Raw genomic sequence first — 21397 nt, forward strand, 5'->3', positions numbered from 1 at the left:
GGTGTCACAACAAACAACATTTTACGCTCATCGGTTTCAGGTTTGACTTTGCCTCTTTCTCTCTTTTCCGGGATATTGTTATCCACTGATCTTTCTCTCAATATTCATTATTTCTTGTGTATCCCAACAGTTGAAGTTCAGCTGCTTCAAGGGTAACTTTGTTTCATGACTTCTACTCAGACAAGTTGTTTGCACAATATAATAATCTCCTCTCGGCCTCCCGTTATTCGTGTTCTCCCTGTTACCTTCTATTGTGAAGGAGAATGTTTTCGGGAGCCTTGTCCCTCTGTGACCTTCGCTCAGGTCTCGGACTGTCGTCGCCTTGTCTTCGTCAGCGCATTCGTCCATACGGTCTCCACAGTGTCCCAGTCTTTCGACGAGGGACCGCACACCCTGCAGCTCTCTGTGCAGTGGTATCGGCAATGGTTTTAGAACTAGCTGCCCACCACGGGCCCTCCGTGGTCTTGTCACAACCTTGCTCTGGGGTCCTGCTCTGCTGGTTTCTCGTGCTGGGCTGCGCTGTGGCTCTGGCGTACCAGTTTGTTCCTCCAGGCTCCTGCCCTGCTGGTTTCCCGTGCTGGAGTTGCGCCATGGCATCCCAGTCTGCAGTATCAGGCGAGTTCCAAGCTCATGGGATTCCTGGCTTGTACACCGCCTCCTCCAGGTGTTACACAGTGCAGGGCCTCCCCTTGCCTTTGTATGCATTCCTCTCTCTCTCTCTTTCTCTGTGGTTCATCGAGTGCATGTTATTCAACATACTCCTCCCAGTGGATTGGATATTTGAATTTAAGGGATATTTTCTTTTTCTGTAAGATAATGGCATCTATCAGGAGTTTCTTCGTTCCAGTCGTGGTATTGGAAAGTTGTTGTTATTTTAGAGCATCCCATGTAGGGCACAGTGTGCACAGCTTTAGGGAGTTCCTCACAGGAACGGGAGTCCTTGTCCCCTAAGTGGAAAGTCTCTCCTAGTGAACTCCCACTTGCCTTGACTCCTAGGGAGGGTGTTGCAGAGCGGCCTCACAGGGTGGTTGGGCGGGAGGGCTCTCCTTAGGCAGAAGGGACACATTCCGTCTATTTGTCACAGTAAATTCATCTTAATTTGCATTTTCTGGCAGAAATGTTTAAGGTCGGGTGGTACACAGAAATGTGATGTGTACGTACAGGCAAATAACCTTTCCATATTTGTAGCTTTGAACCATAGAAATGAAAGGGATTGAAAGGTAGCTCTTACACACATTGTTATTAAAGTGGTACATTGTTATTAAAGTGGTGTGGAAATATCCAGAGGAGTCCATATCTATAAAAATAGTCAGAAAGCTTACTGAGAGACTTGCGCCATGAAGATAATTCTAGATCTGCAGTCAATTTTAGCAAACTCGACCATAGAGCATACACCAGTCTAGCGTTCTTTCATAGCAGTTTATTCATGTATTCTAGATTAGCAGAGTTTGCTAATAAACTTTTTCTTGATTAGCAAACAAACATACTTGATTGGCAATGTTGTACTACTAGGTTTAATGCCACCAGATGGTATTTGTACCCAAGACATAAAATGAGCAACAATACAGCATTTTTGTGTACCGCTGAAGAATTATGAGATGGGGGTCTGTAAGTAAAATGTAAAGGTTAGCTGCAGGAAAGGACACACATAGATGTGATAAAAAGCCTCTGAAAGCAGTTTTCAATGCAAGGTTCTATACAGCTGTGTGCAGTTGGTGTTGCGCAGTGCACTGTCCCGTTAACTGTATGCTTGACCCATCATTTGCTGTTTAAGGAGCTGTTCAGAAGTTTCATGAAACAAAACTAAAATGTTAAAGGAAAGTCGTAGCCTGAGACCAAGTACGTAGTATGATGTTGCGGCAGGCTCTGCCTGTCATTGATATCCACTGTTTTCACTATAGCGTTAAATACCATTTTCAGTGGACCTCATGGCCACCAATGACCCTCAAGTCAGGTAGGCCCCAGCGCAGCCTTCCAGACCTGCATGACCTTGAAAGCAGTATTTATCGCTATTTACCACTCAGAGCCACCATCTGTAGTGCAGAATATTTGTTTTGTTTGTGAGGGAACCAGGCTTTGCGCAATTCATGCTCGTTAGGGAGAATTCTCAGAAATGTGCTAATTCCTCCCTACCTTAGAGACCCCCAGAAACTTTGCTGGATTTTAGGACTTTTCATGTTTTACCTGGAGAGAGTGAGACCCTTTTTCCTACTCTCTCGTGTATTTTTAATGTGATTTGAGCTCTGTGTTTCTTTGTTAAGTATGGGGTCTGACAAGTTCCATAGGTATCATCTTTACATTGTGTCACACAGCACCTTCAGTGCAGTGGCACAATACCTTTTCTTGGATAAACTACTGTTTCCAAGAGTAGTCAAGTGAAATTGACTTTACTTACTGTTAAGGAGAATTCTCAAAAATGTGCTAATTCCCTCTACATTAGAGACACCCAGCAACTTTGCTGGATTTTGAGGACTTGATTTTTTTAACCTGGAGAGTGAGAGCCCTTTTCCCGCTCTCTCATGTTTTTTACTGTGATTTTATACACTGTGTTTCTTTTTGGTTATGGAGTCTAACCAACTCCATTGGCATCATCTTTTACAATTGTATCACACAGCACCTTCAGTGTAGTGCCACATGAAGTCTTTCAGATTTCCCAAGGTTTAAATACCTTCTCTGGGATCAACTACTGTTTCCCAGAGCAGTGGAGTGAAATTGACTTCACTTAGTCCTATAAAATTCTAGACCCAGCACACCCTATCTTACAATAGAGTGCTGGAGCGGTTACTAAGTATCCACTATGTCTAGTTACTCGTGTAGCATTCATATGTTACCCTTTAACTCTCAGAATGGCTGGTGGCAGTGGTTTTGCAAAGAACTACCATGATTTTCCCCGACCGTGAACGGTTCGCAGCTCCGGTAACGTTAAATCGCGGGAGCCTTGTTTTTCAAAATGGCACTGAGCCTCCTTTGTTAAAATGGTTCCCGGTCTTCTTTTTTTGCCATTTCTTTGTGGAAAGGTCCTTCTCGAGTTTTTCTCTGCACGCCAAACCAGGTCTGGTCTCTTTGTTCATTTGCCTTTGTGATTAGTTTCCTAGGAGACAGGAATGCACTTTTAGGTGATTGGCCGGCTGGCTTTCCGGCAAGGACAGCCACCCTGCTGGGTGACTGACAGCTAGGCTGTAATGAATGGGGGAACCCTACATAAAAGGTGAGGCTTTTTTGGCTTAGAAGGCAGAGTCGACCACTGGACGAAGGAATCTGAAGAACTTGGAATAGACGCCTGCTGCAACTCCTGGACGGTTGGTTTGCCCGGTGAAGCCATGCTGCTGTGCTGAAGCTCCGAATATGCCTCTACTAGAGAAGCCCTGCAAGGACGACTTCTCCCGATCAACTCCAAAGTAAGCCACCTGGACATCCTCTCAAAGCTGGTTGTAATTGCACTGCAGTTGCTGCTGGAAACCGAAGAGCCAGGTGCTTTTAAGTTTGCCAAGAGCTCCAGGAAGATCCTCCAGACTCCCAGGAATCAGGACTGACTGAGCCTGAGCCACCTCAACAGAGTGCTGGACCCCAGATGCAAGGAAAGCCCATCTCGACGGCCACGAGTCTGCGGTGGTGCTATTTGCTTAGACGCGAGGAGCTGAAACTGCGAAGTGCCATTGAATAGAAGTGGGTCATTTTCTGTCACCGACCTGCAAGTTACAGTGCAGGAGTCCTCCAGACGTCCTCCCTCTTGTCCCCACGACTGAGGCCCAGGAACACAGGATTTTCAGAGCTGCACAGGAACAGAAGCCACAGGAACCGTTTTCTTCTAACTAAAGCTACTGTAAAGTCTAAGAGAACTTGCCTCTTGTTGTGTAACCTCACTTGTTCTCAGTTGCGACTTGTCTTGGTTGCTCCTGCAGAGTTGCTATCAGCTTCTTTACCTCACAAGCCTAATCAGCTTGTGGCCTTACTTTAGTTTAGTTTAGTTTATTTATTTGTACCGCGCACCGAACCTTGAAGTAACTGGGCACCAGAACTTAGGCAATTGTTACAGGCAGATAAAAGATTTACAACAAACAATAAGTGCAGGTCGACCAGTGGTTACAGGCTGGTCAAAAAGGTTGATACAATACGGGAAAGAATACAAGTATGCCAAAGGACGATTTGCCGGGGGTTACAGTTGAGGCGATGGTACCAGGCAGACAGTTTTAAAAATAGACGTACAGAAGGATTAAGCAGGCACATAAGTTTTGAAGAGCTGTATAGCCGACGGTTAGTCTTTCATATAGAAGAGCCAAATTTTTACTTTGGCTCTGAAGGTCCAGAACGAAGGTTCCGTTCTGATGGTGAGGGGGAGGGCGTTCCAATGTTTGGCAGCTAGTACAGGGAGGCTAGCTTCTCCAGCTGTTTTTAGATTGAACCTCGGGATAGTAAGGCAGTGCGTATACAGGGCTCTAGTGGGTCTAGCTGATTGGTGTTTGTTGAATTTATCTAATAGGTACTCGGGGCAGCGTTTGTCAGACATTTGTGGGTTATGACTAGTATACGGAGGGATATTCTATCACGTACCGGGAGCCAGTGGACATCCCGTCAGTGGTTGGTGATATGGTTGGATCTGGGGATGTTCAATACAGATCTCTGGGCGTTATTTTGTAAGACCTGGAGTCTGTTGAGGTTCCGTTCAGAGGTGCCCAAAAAGAGGGTTTTGCAATAGTCGATTTTGGACAGTAATAGGGCCCTCGCTAATGCAATGCAGCTGTTAGGTGACCAAAATGATTTGCACGCGTTAATCAGCTTGTTGGTATAGGCAGTAGTGGAGACGGTGGCATTCACTTGCTTCTTAAGTGAGTGGGTGGAGTCTATGTAGACCCCCAGAGTTTTGATTTCCTTGCTGACTTTAATCAAATTTCCATCTATGTTGATGGATGTGTAACGTGGGTCTAGTTTGTTTAAGCGTATTTGGGATCGACAATCAGGAGCTCAGTCTTCTCTAAGACACAGGCTATGGTCTGCCATCCATGCCTGGATCTCCAAATATATGTCATTAATTAGTTTGGAATCATCTTCATAGCACCCTGACAGCGTAATGAGAACCTAGGTGTCATCAGCGTAGTTCGTATATGTGACACCCAGGTTGTCAAGATGGTCAAAGCGTCGGCGAGACACAAGAGCCTTTGCGGAACACAGCAATAGATGCAGAATTGGGTCAGCTGAGGCAGAGGGTGCAAGACCCTGGTTGTTCGATTAGACAGGAATGATTGAATCCAGGTAGAGGCATTGCTAGAGAAGGCAGCTGCTGTGGACAGGTGATCAGTGAGGGATCTGGTGATCGACAATATCAAATGCTGCCGATAGGTCTAACAGCAGGAGCATAGCCAGCTTACCATTGTCCTTAGCCTCATCCATTTGGATATTTAGGTCCGAAAGGGCTTTTCTCTGCCATTTCTTTGCCTAAAGCCCGATTGTCTAAGGCCAAGTAAGTTATTGTCCTCCAGATGTTTCTGGATTTGTAGATAGGTGCTAGGGAGAATTCTCAGAAATGTGCTAATTCCTTCCATTTTAGAGACCCCCAGCAACTTTGCTGGATTTTGAGGACTTGATTTTTTTAACCTGGAAGGAGTGAGACTCTCTTTTTTTCCCACTCTCATATGTGTTTTAATGTGATTTTGAACTCTGTGTTTCTTTTAGTTGTGGAGTCTGACAAGCTCCATAGGCATCATCTTTTACATTGTGGCACACAGCACCTTCAGTGCAGTGGCACAGGGAAGTCTTTCAGATTTCCCAAAGGTTTAAATACCTTCTCTGGGATAAACTACTGTTTCCCAGAGTAGTAAAGTGAAATTGACTTTACTTACATTTGAAACTTTCTAGACCCAGCGCACACTATCTTACAACAGGGTGCTGGAGGGGTTACCTAGTATCCCCTTTGTCTAGCCTCTGATGTAACATTTTTATGTTACCCTTTTCTCACTGAATGGCTGGTGGCAGTGGTTTAGTTTTAACTACCGTGGTGTGCATTTACGGAGGGCTGCGTTCGCAGCTACAGTGAAGCACCCAAGGGTGCCATTTTTGTCAAAATGGCCCAGTCTTCTTTTTTCGCCATTTCTTTGTGGAAAGGTCCTTCTTGAGATTTACTCTGCACGGCAAACCAGGTTTGGTCCCATTGTTCGCTTTGCCTTTGGCGGGATTCACGAGTGAAGCCAGCCTCTGGCTCCAGGGTGTTCTAATCACCTTTTCCTTTTACCAACTTCTAACGGTATTCTAAATGCAAACAGTAAGATATTAATGTATCCCTCACCCTACTATTAAAGTCGACTGAGGGAGTAGGTTGTGTCTGTTGGCCATCCCGAAAGGGTCTTTACTGATTTGGACACTAAGAGTGAATAGTATTGGAGTGTGTTTGTGTGTTAGTTTTTATATTGCTCCCTTCTGAAGAAGGCTTACTCTAACTGACTGGTAAATCAATTAATAATTGTTTATTCAAGAAACCTTGTGTGTAAGAGTTTATTTCAATACTTGTCACTGAGAATCTCTGTGTAACTCCCCTACAGTTCACATTGACCCCTCTTGTGATAAGCCTGGTTGCTCAACGTGCTACCAAAACTGTGTAGTACAAGCTTATACCAAAGGTTGGGTTTCCTATACCTGTAGTCAGAGTTCTTGTAGTGTACCCAAAGGGCACTGCATACAAACTTTGCCTAACAATAGGCCACTCTAGCTAATATCTTTAAGAGCTAGGGGACAGTGGTGATGGGCATATAGTTGATAGGTATATTCGGGTCAAGGTTAGGTTTTTTAATAGAGGCATAACCCAGGCCTCCTTGAGGTTGCTCGGGAAAGTGCTGGTCTCGAAAGAGGAGTTGATCAGGGAAGTAATGAAGGGGGCCAAGTCCTTTGCGCCTTCCTGAATGATTGTGGCAGGGCAGAGATCTCCTTGGCATCTTGAAGATTTGAGGCCTTTGAAGATGTTTTCAACTTGTTTATGTGAGACAGGTGAGGAGGATAAAGGTGGGCAAGGGGGGGGGGGTGATGTGGTTAGGTGAGCGGGTAGTGTTGGCATCCTTGGCCAGGCTGTTCTTTTTTTAATTCAATTTTAGATTGAAGCAGTGTGATTTTATCAGAGAGAGCTTTCTGTATTTTGGCGCACCAGTCTGTGTCTTTCACACAAGCTTCAGAGGTTGGGGCTGGAGATTCAAGTTCCCTAAGGATGCTTAAGAGCTCCTTGGTCCTAGATTTGGCGTTTAGGATTCTTTTGTTATAGGACATCTTCTTAGTGTTATGGATAGCAGATTTATAAGTGGAGGCAGCAGAGGTGAAAAGCTCCTTGTTAATAGTGGTAGGCAGTTTTCTCCATGTCGATTCAGCCTCTCTTTTGGCATTCCGGAGGATCTTTAGTTCAGGGGTGAACCCTTTGTTAAGATGGGCTATTGGTTTGGCTTTATTTAGTTTAATAGGGGCAATGATATTGATGGCTGAGTCAAGTGTGTTATTGTAGAGGTCAACTAGCTTGTTTGAGTCTACGTCTTTGTAGTTAGATGGGTATGTTTCGATTATTTCTGGAGAAGATTTGCGGGGCGATGATTGGATTTAGGTTAGGGCGTGCATTCCCCTGGATGGCAAAGGAGCTGCAATGGTGGTCTGACCAAGCAATAGTCTCGTTCTGGAGGATGGTGGTAGAGCAGTTAAGATCTGCCAACCAGTCCAATGTTCGACCTTTATTATGCATGGGTGCCGTGATACGGTGGTTAAAGCCAAGCTGGGAAATTGAATTTTCCAGAGCTGTAGCGTTAGGGTCATTTAGATTGTGGAGACCTATATTGAAATCTCCCAGCAGGATAATTTGCGATCCTGGTTTGGTATTATTTGTTAGTAGATCAGTGATGTCCTCCTCAAAGGAGGAGATGTGACCTGGTGGCCGGTAAATAATATGTAAGAGGATCGTTTGGGTAGCTGAGAGGGGGAGCTTAACTGACAAAAGTTCCGCCGAGGGGAGGCTGGCATGGGAGGTGGCTCTAAGGCCCAGGAGAGTTTTAGCTATGAATGCTACTCTGCCTCCTTTGCCGGTGTCTCTATCTGTCCTTATTACGGAGTAGCCATCTGGGATGGCTAATGATAGTGGTGGGCCTGTTATAACCAGGTTTCAGTAATGGCAAGGAAGTCCAAGCTGTTGGTAGTGATAAGGTCAGAAATGTCCAGCACGTAGGCTACCATAGCCCGAGCATTAATGAGTGCTCCTCTGATGGTAGGGTAAGACAGGTGATAATACACCTGGAACTGAGAGGGGGGTGGCGACAGGCTAGGTATTACAGAGGCTTCCATAGTCTTAGCTAGGCAGGTGGTTGACCGGGCAGGTGTGAGTTTGGGTGGCAGGAGTTGAGTCCGGCCTGGTAGGAGTCTCACGGTATGGGATACGAGAACCTAGTCTTGGGTTTCTGACATTCACTGGACAGGGAATTCATGGTGTAGGAGGCGCGGCAAAGAGTTGGATCCATTCTGTAGGGCTGATTGGGTTGAGAGGGGTGCCCATTTTGTGGTTGCTGAGATCAGAGGACCCTGAGTGTGAGGAGGGTGATTTCAAAGGAGGTAGAAAGTAGGTTAGGGCAATTGAGTGGAACAAAGGTAGGATGGTTGCCATGGTGAGGGCGGCCATGAGGACGGGTCGGTCTCGGCGATGAATGCAGAGTTTAAGCAGTAGGCCAGTCAACATGGGGCACACAGGTGGGCATGTTCAACATTTAAGCAATAGGCCATTGACCATGGTGCACACAAGTAGACTAGTTCAAAATTTAAGCAGTAGGACGGTGAACACGGCGCCCACAGGTGGACAAGTTCAAAATTTAAGCAATAGGCCAGTGAGCATGGTGCACACAAGTGGACTAGTTCAAAGTCTAAGCAGTAGGCCGGTGTACAGGGCGCAAACAATTAGGCAAGTTCAAGATGTAAGCAATAGGCCAGTGAACAAGTTGCACACAGTTATGCTAGTTCAATATCTAGGCAGTAGGCCGGTGAACAGGGCGCCCACAATTTAGGCTAGTTCAAAATCTAAGCACTAGGCTAGAGAACAGGGGGCACACAATTAGGCTAGTTCAAGATCTAAGCAATAGGCCAGTGAACAGGGTGCACACAATTAGGCTAGTTATGCATTTAAGTAGTGATTAAGCCACATGAGTGTTAGTCCGGCATGGAAGAGTTATGGGTAATCACCCTAGCTGATGATACCTATAATGTGCCAGGCAGCTTTGATTTGTTTTACAGTGTGTAATCATTAGTGCTCGTAGATGACAGAATGAACATGAGTTAGGCAGTATTATGCAGCAGCCATTGGAGTACTAATGCAGGGTAGTTAGCAGAACTACCAGGGCCTATTGATACAGTTAGGTCGATTTGCGATGCATACTATGGGCCGTAGGAGTGAAACGGTAGCCCCAGACAATTTCAATTAAAGTGAGCTTTCTTCTTATTCTACAAAGACTTCAAAAACATTGTGCAAGACTTTTACTAACCTGCAAGAATTGCTTCAGCTCACCTTGACTTTTGTCCAATTGACTTTGGCTTGGCCTGGCCTGGCTCCCTGAAAAACTCTTCTTCCCTCTGACTCTGTGTTTAACCCTCCTTCCAGGAAGGGGTTAACTTACTTTGCATTGGGGGTTACCAAAAGTACTTACCTGCTTCAGAATATTTGTGAGATCTCTTGTTTTATTCTAATAATCTTTTTCTTTGACATACTCCTGAGTATTGCCCTGAATGCAACAGTGATACATTAATGTCCACAGTTTCCTAACTATTGAAGTCACCTGAGGGTGTAGGAAGTGTCTGTGTGCCATCCCAAATGGGTATTTGCTGATTTAGGGAAACTCAAAGTGTGTATTTTGGAGTGTATGTGTAGCTTACTATTATATTGCCCCTTCTGAAGAAGGCTTACTCAAACCTTGTGTGCAAGAGTTTATTTGCATACTTGTCACTGTGAATCTCTGTGTAACTCTCCTACAGCTCACATTGACCCCTCTTGAGATAAGCCTGGCTGTTCAACATGCTACCAACCTGTGTAGTACAGACTTATACCAAAGGTTGGGTTCCTATTACCAGGAGGTCAGGGTTGTTATAGTGCACCCAAAGGGTACTGAATACAATCTTGTCTAACAATGCTTCACTTAAAAAGAAATTACACATATGTCCATAATTGAAAACAATGGTTTCCAAGAACTGAAGGTGATCCTGGAGGTGTGCAGGTGAGTGGGCGGTGGTGCGGAGTGTTAGGTGGGTCAAGATGTGGCACTCCAGTGGAAATTCAGCAAAGGGCACCGTCTTCAGGGACAGGGTGAAGGTTTCAAAACAAAAGAGTTGATGGCTGGAAGGTTTAGAATAAATCTTGACCTGAGTGGAAGGTTGCCCAGAGCAATTGCCAGTGGTTTAGATTAATTCGAAACCTTCCACCCATCACTTTTGTGGACAGGGTGAAGGTTTGGCAGAGGCCCAGCCGGCCTGCATGAAAGGCTGCTAGCTACTTACAGATTCCAGATTGGCTAGTTCTCTCCTGCAGGTGCTTATAAATAATGCAATCACTGGTAAAGCAAAGCGAGCTCTGGAGTCTAACTACAATGTATAGTATTACACTATATCTGTAGATGTACAGAGTGGAAAGAAGTATTGATCACAACATTGTGTAAACATCCAGTCATTATGTAAGAGGGAAGAAAGAAGGAGACTAATCAGAGTGGATGGCGTAGTAGGCAGATAAATCCCAAACTATGTGGAATATTGTAGTTTGCGGCCATCTCACTTTCTGGTTAGCTAATATTAAGCAACAGGTTGATGAGATAGAATGTCAGAGTTTGGGATGAGCGCATGGGCTGAGTACCAGTTGCACAGATGTATGCAACAATCGATTGGCAGAACTAAGTTTGCCATCAGAGGCATTTGGCAGTGTGATCATGTACATTTCCAAAAGTTTTTACTTGTCAATATGATGCATCTTCCTGAAAAAAATGAAATCTAATTGACACTATGAGATTTAAATACACCATCTTAAATTTTACTGACAAACATGGCGTGGAGACAATGCAGCATTTTACGGTAGGACTACTATAATTATTGATTATGTAACAACTTACATTTTTAAAAATGGAGGTGCAGAACTGCCTTTTAAAGAAATGAAGTTAACACATACAGTCTTTACCAAACAGGATAGAGTTAACTTACTAAAAGTATCATCCTGATTATATCTGGTTTGGGATTATTTAAAAAAAGAAAGAACTTGTCTTGCCTAGAACTCGCACATAGGCCTTTGGCACTTTTTTCGGATTGAAGGAGATGATTACTGCTGCACTCTCTCGATTAACCCCTTTGACGTTTCACTGAACAGAGAAAAGAGGGTGGAGAGAGCCTTGAGGTCAAGAGAGGAATGCACAGCAAACTGCTTTCCTTGAACAGGTGAATTAAATAGCAGGTTGTGCTATACAAGTGTCAATTTAAGTACCAAACCTATAGAATTGCATAGCAAATAGCTTTTTTATGCCTTGCTTAGTAACTCGTAACGTTATTAAAATGTAACTACAACCACAACGAAGCAATGCACAATGATAACAAATTCAGAAATTACAAAATCAACATCAAGATGGCAAAGCTAAATTGAAACATGGGTTTTACAGCAGCCCTGGATCACCAGGGACAACATTGGTGATGCATTTCATCATCAAAGGCAAAGCATTTCATACCTCTGAAGCCACAAACTAGTAGGTGCACCCCTCAAATATAGGTTGACACACCACTGGCACTGCAAGGTACAATTCTGACATAAGTCTGCAAACTTGTGCTTCAACTTGCCACAAAAGACTGCAAATAATACGGTGCTGCAACCTTAAAAACTCTGAAGTGCCTAACAGGCAGGTTGTATTTCACATAGAAAGCAAGCGGTAGCCTGTGCAGATCGTGCAAGGTAGGAGTAATATACTTGGGTTGCAAAACACTTTGCAAACGTTTGTTCACGCAGTAGGAGCTTTGGATACAGCAAATTCCCATAGTAAAGATCCATTAACACAAAAGCGCTGATTCATTAATTTAAGATCTATAGGCGGTACAGAGCACATAACCACTATCTGCCTTACCCGTTTCATCTTCAACCAATTTGTCTCCTTCCCCATGGCAACTTCTGTCATAGCAATTGTCATGGATTCCAGGGACATGTTGGAGCTCTGTTGTATGTGACATAGATCTACGTGGCAACAACCTAGGAGCTTCAATCATAGATCGCTGACAACTAGAGCAATATTCTTTAGCCGCCACCGTACTAGTTAAAGAACTAGCATGGCGTGCACTTTTGTAAATATATTTGAAAGACTCGGTCATTAGTATATTTTCTCTATTATTGTTATCTTGTTATAGATGACCTTTAACACATTTTAATACATCATTATTAGATAGAATAAAATAGCGAGTCTGTTAATTAAAACCTTTACAATTCAATCAGTCTAAAACTTCTAATAAGAACATCCTAATAAAATTCAGTCACTGGTATTAGATTTAGTTATACTCCTAGAGAAGTCCTTACCACTGTATGATTTTCAAGCTACCTAAGAGTTTTATGACTTGAATGTTCTTTGAGCCCATGGCAGAATGAATGATGGGCTTTTCAGTGAGTGAGTAACATTTTGCTCAGTGGCACTAGGGTGGGGCACATCCTTCTATTTTAGGTTTCCCAACCGATGGGGAGCATCAGTTAGTGTTTTCTAAATGTTTTTATCCTTGAGGAATGTAGGTGGCACAGAAGTGTTTTTCGCTTAGCCTGGGCAGAGTGTAGTGGGTGCTGTTTAACAGTTATTTTTTAAAACTGAAGACAAATATACCTTTTTTCTTCTTTCTTACAATTAGAGGCAAAAGAGACACCGTTTTTGTGTTTGAGGATGCAGGTTGGGCCTGTGAACCCTTTCAACACCACAAACCGCCCCTTAGCCAGCTTGCCAGCTTGGGTTGTTTGAACTCTCCCACCGTAGCAATTGAAGATCCCTTTCAACCAATCTGCAACATTGGAAATCCCCACAACATACATTGTTCAAACTCTTTTGAAAAACCTGCCATCCTCCACCCGTGCTTGCAAACATTCAACCATCAGAACCCCACCACCGTTTAGCCTTTAACATAATTTCATGACAACATTCAACTTTGCAACCCTTCATCACACAGCCCTCCATCCTGCCTACAACAACGTGGGATCCTCAACTCTTTATTCTACAAACCTGCATCCCCCAACAAACTGCAACCCAGCCTAGCAAAACAATACTTCACAACCATCTTTTTTTGTATTTGGCTAGTCATGTCAATTTGCCCAGCCGTTTTCTGCTCCCTTCCATGACCTAGGATTTCCCCATTCTTACTTTAGGTCCTTTACCATCAAATCATTGGTGCCAACAATATTCATGTTGGTCCACATCTGAAATTGAAACTCTGTTTACTCCTCGCTGACAGTATCTACACCTATCTTCCTGCTTTCACTGATTAGGTTTGGCAGGCTCCTTCTCATCAAGTCCAATTAATCTGCAAACTTCAAGCCCCTACCAAAACCCAATAAGAACCTGTAACATTTAATTTTCAACATTCCTTGACAAAAGAAAACAACCCATCAACCTCTTTGTAGTGGCAGCCTAGAGCATTCAGCAACCTGCAACAATTCAACCCCTCCTAGGACACTTATTGGCAAATCTTAAACTCCCTACTTCCTGCAACCCTCCAAATCTCCCACACTGCCCAGTTAAAAAAGGTGGCCCACTTGAGCACCCACCTTTATAATATGCAGCCTTAAAGTCCCCCAATAAGCTACCACCCCTCAATATCACACCACAAATCAGCAGCACCCATTTAACTGCACATCAGCAATTGGGCAGCAGTTGAACTCCCTTGAACTTCTAAACCACACCATGCCCAATAGCTTTTGTGTTACACCAAGTGGAACTCTTAGTCTTAAAATTACCTGCATTCTCAATAGCAACCTACATAATTTGCCAACAAGCTGCAAACTTCGCTCGGTTTAAGGGGGGAGCATCAGGTGGTCTTTCATGTTGTCTTCTTTCAGCATTCTGTTTTGTGATCTAGTTATGATAGTTGGTATCAAATAGAGACGCTGTCCTCCTGAACACTCAAAAGTGTGCAGTAGCTTCAGTGTTTGTGTTTTATAGCTTTTCTATTGCCAATGCCCCTCTGCTGTCCTTCGTCTGCCATATTCCATCCCATCCCATCGAGTTATTTCATATACAGAACCAATGAGGGTCAGTGAATTATATGGGGGAGAACTGTATATTTTCTCTTATCTCAAAAATAACTATACTGTTAAATCTGAATTACTGGTCCAAATAGGCTCCCCAATCGTAGGTATTACGAGAGTGCATAGACTTCTAGAAGTAGAGGTTGAACAAGTGAGTAATATTTACTTTTGCAATTTTTAGGAAAAAGAAGACTGATCAGTTTCTGAGGGACGCAGTGGAAACGAGGCTGAGGATGCTTATCCCATACATCGAGACTTGGCCCCAGGTACACAATCCTGCATATGAATGGATGGAATCGTACTAAAACTACAACTCTAAAATGCAGACTGCACTTTTACTGTGCTGTCGGCATGTTAGAGTATGCCTCCTCCCATTACTGCGCCCAACTGGAGTGGGGTTTTGGGGGGGTGTCCCCGCTCTCCTTGGTCGCAGTAATGGGAGTGAGTGGTTGCAGGGGTATCCCCTGCTTACCATTACGGTAAGCAGGGAATAGGGAAAATAAATCTTTTTTTTTTTAATGTACCTTGCGGTGCCGGCACTGCCCACCGACACTGCGGAGGTACAAGGGAGACGGCAGCACACACAGAAGTGCTCTGTGGTAAAGGTAAGTGGGGTGGAGGTTGGAGTACTGCGGGGGGAAAGTTTTCCATCTGATCACTGCGCCGCACTGTAATTGGCGTTGACATTTTCATTGGCACAGTTACAGGCGGCGCAGTAATGACAGATTCTGATGGACTCGTAATAGGAAATGCATATTAAGAGGACTCTCAAGAAGCTCATACTGCACTGACGGTTAGGACAGTTTTTCTGAAGTCCAACTAAGGGTTTACCAAAACCATTCAACTGAGGCAGTACAAGACTCCACTTTTAGTATAAGGCTGTACCACCCGAGTTTAGTGTAGCTTAGACAGAGCAGCCAGGCTTATCTTGGGAGAGAGGGCTGTAGAATCAGTACAACGAAATTGTAATACACATGGTCCAAAGAAACACTGACACACTACAAGTAGGCCCAGGTAAATCTTGGGGGGAATAATTACGATCACAGATTGTATAAACACATTGTAAAAAAAATACAACACTGTACTTGTAGGTGCACAGACCAACGCATATAACCTTATTTGGAACACCTAACAGTAGTTCTAGGGAAGTCAAACCCAATAGTTACTTTTGGAGTACTTACAGTAATATAGGGTAGTAGACCCTAGCAGTTGTACCTTGACGCTCAGCAAGGAATCACATAGTTATATCAACTGGGCAATATACTTTGCAGAATAGTGACACCCTTATTCTAGGAATAGTAAAAACCTATACATTCTTTTGGGTTAACACAGTTCTACTCAAGGTAAGTACACCTTTTTGTGCAATCTTCTATTACAGTTGCTTTTCAGTGCACAGACTAAGGAAAGCAATAACTTTTTAACCCATTTTTGGAAGGCACACAACTAACACAAGTTAAATAACACCTCTATACTTTTGTAAGGAGCTGCCAGCAACCTAAAAGGTAAGAATGACCTAAGCAGTCTTATTCTGTGCAGGGGAAGCAAGACCCAATTTGGGACACTCATACAATTATCCTAACAGGAATAATGAAGTGAAACCAACAGCATTACTTTTGGGAAGAGGGGAGCCCAATTCACATGTGAGTAAGTTAACCTTCTATCTACTTTCTGTTCGAGTGGCGAGACAGTTTCTAAGGACAGTAAGAATTTAAGAATATTTATTTAAGAAGGCACACAGCTTATTCAAGATAAGTACATCCTATATATACTTTTCAGGATGGCAAAACATATCTAAGGTAAGTAATAACTTGTTTGTAACTATACACTCTCATAGCTACAGTTACCAAGTAGTTCATTTACAAGTAAGTAACTTTTCAACACTTGGTTTTCTTTTCAAGGTAAACCACTTAAAATATCCAGCCCTTCTCAATTCTAGTATTGGTCTAAGAGCCAGCTGTAGTCAGGGTGAGATAGGGCTCAGTTGCAGGAAACGTTCAGAGTTCCAGAGGAGACTGTTCAAACAAGTAAGCATTTTACTTTAGAGTTAGTTTAGGGTCCAGGGCGTCAAAGAAGACACCCTAGGAGGATTTCAGCAGTGGACCTGGGTAAACTGGATGAGAGACCTCCCAATCACAGAAAACACCCCAAAACTACACAGGAATCACAAGAGACTTAAAGTAAGTAAATGCCCACGCCAGCACATTACCTCAGCACAGAAGAAGATTTTGCAGCAGGATGACTCCAGGATCTGCAGCCAAAAACCCAGTCATTGAATTCCTTCATCAAGAAGACAGGACACCGGAAGGACTTTTGCAACACGGATCACAGGGAGGGCTCTAGGCAAGGTTTTCTCTGCTCTGTGGATTTGGACCTTTTAAGGAGCAAAGAAGAAGACAGAACATCACTGGTCGAATTCTCATAATTTTCCAGGCACAGCACACTGGTGAGAGGTCTTTTCGGACTTGATTCATGTCTCATGCCCACAAAGTTTCAGCAAGATTAGGAAGACTGTGCACCACACAATGGCTTGAGGTGCCAGGGCATTGGCCTATTGCAGCCCCGCAAGGTTGCAGCACAACGTGGGATGGCTAAAAATGCAGGTCCTCTTGAGTCTAGTGGGTCTCACCAGGCTCTGGGTCATCAGATATGGGATCCCCAGGTCGAGTGGAAGGGAGGGTTACAGCAGGCTCCAGTTAGAAAGCAGGCTCTCTTGTCACTGGGAATTGTCTCAGCCACGTTTCCTTCATCATCCTCTTCTGTTTTCGTTCCAGTGGTCGACTACCTCTTCAGCTTCCAGGATCTGACTTTTATGCAGGAACCCAGCCAATCAAACAGCCGTGCAACATTCAAATTTGGGGGAGTTGGCGGTCCTTTCAGGACAGCCAGTCACCCAGTTTGAACTGGATTCTCACAGGCAGGCTGGAAGACAAAGGGCTGCAGAGTTGTGGACTCCTCCCTTGATACCTGTCTTCACAGACCCTCTGGAGCCTGAGCGAGGTGTCCACAGGACTCCTGCCGAAGATAAAAAGCATGCAAAGGAATTTCCCGCCCTGGAGGTCAGGGGAAGGAACAAGAAAGCACAAGAAATGCTAAAATGGACAAAAGTAGACAGGGGCCATTTTGGTAAAATGGGTGCCTGTGGAAACAGCCTGCGGTAAAGGTGCACCAAATTGGTAGAAAAGTTCACTGCCACCAGCCATTTAAGGTAAGTTTGTCCTGGTAACATAAATGCTACCTTTAGAATGAGAATGGGGATACGATACATTGTATCTCCCCAGCACTCCACATAGGGTGGGGGTGCTGGTCTCACCTAATAAAATGTAAAAGGGATCCAAAGATCCTTTCTACCCTTGGGGGCTGTAGTTCGCATAAGGTGGGGAGTCCCTAGCGTAACCCAGCAACAATAGGCACTTATTGCCAAAAAGTTGTTAAAGAGGATAACTTTTAAAAGATACTATGGTGAGTCTTAAAAATTACCCCCATAAAAAGAGTAAAAGATTCTGCGTGTGTGGAAAAGGAAAACTCACATAAGGAAACAAAACCCACCAGTAAAAAAGCAAAACGTTCTGGGGTTGACACAGATCAGGATGATTTATTATTGCTATCAAAATCTTACCCAACACTGACCAAAAATGAGAAATCTACACCAACTGTTCTTAACTTAATTGGCAATGGAGCAGTGCACAGTTTTCTACAGAGGTGTCGCTGGTACTGACAATGATGCACTGAGAAAGCAAACCTACTTTTTATTTCATTCTTGCTATGTCTTGCTATGTCCTGCTCATTTGCTTTTTTTCCTCTAACGCTCTCTTGTACGCTGGCTTGCACTTTGATATGTATGTGTGCGCTGACGGGGACTGACTCCCTGAGAAATGCACACATGCACAAACTGAGGGGCCTACTCACATAGAAATACATAAACACACTAAGGGACTGAGGGGGGCGTGGCCTGGAGCTCACGGCGAGTAGAGGCTGAGGTGCCGCGCTCTGGCCGAGACGCCGCATCTTGATTCTTTTTGCCTGACCCAAATCACACCTGCGACGAAGAAAAGCGGGCCGAGTGAAGCGGAACCAGCTCCCGACACAACCCCACAACTTTCGTTGGGATCGAAGCCTCCAAACCAGCAGAATCGCCATCATAACGACCCCCCCCCACCTTTGGCGGGATCCAAGATGGCGGCCACCCACTGAAAACGGCACCGACAGAAACAGCGGCCGCCCCCACAGCGGCCCCAATCCACAACTGGTGAATGCTTCTGAGGCGGACCACGATTAAAGAGGACCCCGTCCCCCCGCCCGGGCTCATTCCAGCACGAGTCCACGGTCGTCACCGGCGGACCACAACATGCCGCTGTAGCCCTGCCTTGCGGGGGGACACAAACAACCAGCCGGGGGAGACAAGAAGTAGAAGCTCCCGCACGCGGAAGCTGGATCCAGATCCCTGACTCCGACCTCTGAAATTACCCGAGTAGCCCCACTGGCCCATGGCCCGTGGCTTGCAGGAGAGTGACGCCGACGAAAACGGGGCTCCGGCCCTGGCGCATGGAGAACTACAACCAGCCGAGGGGACAAGAAGTAGCTGGCCCACGGCCTACAGGAGAGCAGCACAGCCGGAACACCAGGGAGTGTCGCCGCGAGGAGACGCACGGACCCCATCCCTTACACAACCCCGGCGCTCACCCGCCTCCACGGCAGAGAGCCCTAAGAACTCGAGGTGCGGAGAACCGGGGGAGGGGGCTCGTAATTAACAAGGTCGCCGAACACTTCCACTATAGGGGACCATAGATACGCACCACTTGCATAATTATGAACGCTCCCCTAAGAACAGACTGGGAAACTGATTTCACCAGGCCAGAACGGCCTTTCCAGGAGTGTCTTCGTGCTACTCTTCGTCACCTAGCCGAACCCTGGAAACAACCTGCGCAAAGCACCGTGTGTAGGACCAAGCCAAGTCCACCCACCCACCCAACCATACGGCTGCCCCTCCAGGTTGTTGCAGTGTGCGGGCGCTCCCACCCCTGGAACAGACGGGGCAGAGTACTTGCACACCCCTCATCATGTCCGCCAGAAACAAGGGGAAAATAGCCACCATGGACACATACATATCCACCAAAACGAAGTCCCCCCCCCCCCCGCAACCACGTCCCTCCACCCCCGAACAGGTACAAGAAAAAGTAGCTGAGTCCTCCGAAAACCAAACCCAGGTGTTGGAAGCCATTGCATCCTTACGGACATTCATAGGCTCCAGAATTGGTGAGTTCAAATCCGAAATACAACTTATGCGCAAGGAGGCCCCCAACCTAACCGAGAGAGTGACGAGCGCTGAGACAACCATAAAAGAAACGTCTGACAACGCAACGGAACTGAAAGCTAAGGTTGTCGACCTGGAAAGGAAGGTGGCCATGCTTGTGGCCAAAGCTGAGGAGGCCGAGGGCCGGGCTAGGCGTAGTAACGTCAGAATACTTGGGGTCCCAGAAGGAAGCGAAGGCTCGAACCCGACGGCCTACATAGAGTCCCTGATGCAACAAGAGATAGGCGCTGAAAAACTAACACAAGGTTTCTCGGTCGAAAGGGCGCATAGATCCCTACAAAAAACACCTCCACTGGGCTCACATCCTCGCCCCATAATCGCCAAAATACTCAATTTTCAAGACCGAGAAATCATCCTACGGCACTCCAGAGAAAAGGGACCCTTCGAGACTCTAAAATATCCATTTACCCCGACTACACCCAGAAAGTCCAGAGGGAGAGAAACTCATTCGTCCCGATCAAAGCGCGGCTCAGACACCTGAATTTGAAATACATGCTGTTATACCCCTCAAGACTGAAGGTGATTCACAAGGGCTGTGCGATTTTTCTAGAGACCCCTGCAGCCGCCAAAATATGGCTGGAAGACAACAACCTGGCAGAGGGTAAAGAGACACAGCCTCCGGAAGAGTAACGAGCCCCCGTCGCAATCGACCGAAGCGTGGAATGGCTCCTGGCTCACAAGGCCAACACATGAACAAGGCAAACAAAAACCAAGGAGGTAAATCCACACAAGGGGCGCCTAAGCACTGAAAAGAACTTGTAGTTGCTGGGCGCACCAGTTCAAGTTATGTTAATTGTTTTGTTAGTTATGCAGTCTTCAAAACACCAAGGAGGAAAATGCATGTGGCCAGTCGACCTCGGAGACCAGAGACAAGGGAACACCGAAACCTGGGCAACTAACCTCACAGCCAGGGGCAACAGCTCCCCCGGGAAATCTGGGGTGACTGGATTGTAGAGACCAAATTAACAATGCAATGGCATCTCAACTCAGGGTGATGACGTGGAATGTTAGGGGAATGGGCACATATTTGAGAAGGAACCGTATTCATTACTACCTGCAAAGGAAAAAGATCTCGATTGCAATGCTTCAAGAGACCCATCTTACGGATGAATCCACATCCAAACTGTCCGAACGATGGGGAGGGACCGGTAGAGGGGCACCTTATTCCAAGTTCGCCAGAGGAGTATTCACATGAATAAACCCAACAGTGCCATTCCAACTACTGGACTACGAAGCCGATAAAGAGGGCAGATACCTAATAATGTGGGGAACTATCGAATGCACGACCGTATGCCTGGTAAACTCATACCTACCACAACACGGAATACCCTCACACCTCAAAATGTTAAGCGCTAAAATGATACTCCGCAGAGAGGGAGCTTTCATATGGGGAGGCGATTTCAATTGCATCAGGAACAGAACTATGGACAGATCGGACCCCCCCACACCACCTAAAGAACACCGCAGCCAACGCACTAAACAGCACAATAGAACACCTCGACCTAGTGGACATCTGGAGGGAACAACACCACACTGAGAGGAGCTACTCCTACTACTCGGCCCCACACAAGATCCACACAAGAATAGATTACCTGCTAATAGACCGAGAGCTGGCACAACAGGTGGAATCCACAACGTACCTAGGCAGATCCATCTCGGATCACTCCCCGCTGGTCATGCAATGGACACTTAGAGGACCCAGACCACCAATCCCATTATGGAGAATGCCAGCGGCAGCACTCACAGATCAGTCTTTCAAGGAGGAACTTGGAACCAAACTGGAAGACTACCTAGACATTAATAAAGGCTCATTGACAAGTTTGGGCACACTATGGGAAGCCATGAAAGTA

The 21397-nt window shown here is 45.4% G+C and overlaps 1 protein-coding gene across 1 annotated transcript in view; it reads left to right on the forward strand.

Moving 5' to 3' along the window:
• The window catches only part of COQ9 (coenzyme Q9), a 188244-nt gene that overhangs the window by 147000 nt on the left and 19847 nt on the right, over window positions 1-21397 (forward strand). Inside the window, exon 5 of the mRNA XM_069654096.1 lies at window positions 14418-14502. Coding sequence (XP_069510197.1) covers window positions 14418-14502 — 85 coding nt within the window. The remainder of the gene's footprint in view (window positions 1-14417; window positions 14503-21397) is intronic.

The sequence above is a fragment of the Ambystoma mexicanum genome, chromosome 1p, assembly GCF_040938575.1.
Source record: "Ambystoma mexicanum isolate Mex_15411 chromosome 1p, UKY_AmexF1_1, whole genome shotgun sequence".
NCBI classification, from domain to species: domain Eukaryota; kingdom Metazoa; phylum Chordata; class Amphibia; order Caudata; family Ambystomatidae; genus Ambystoma; species Ambystoma mexicanum.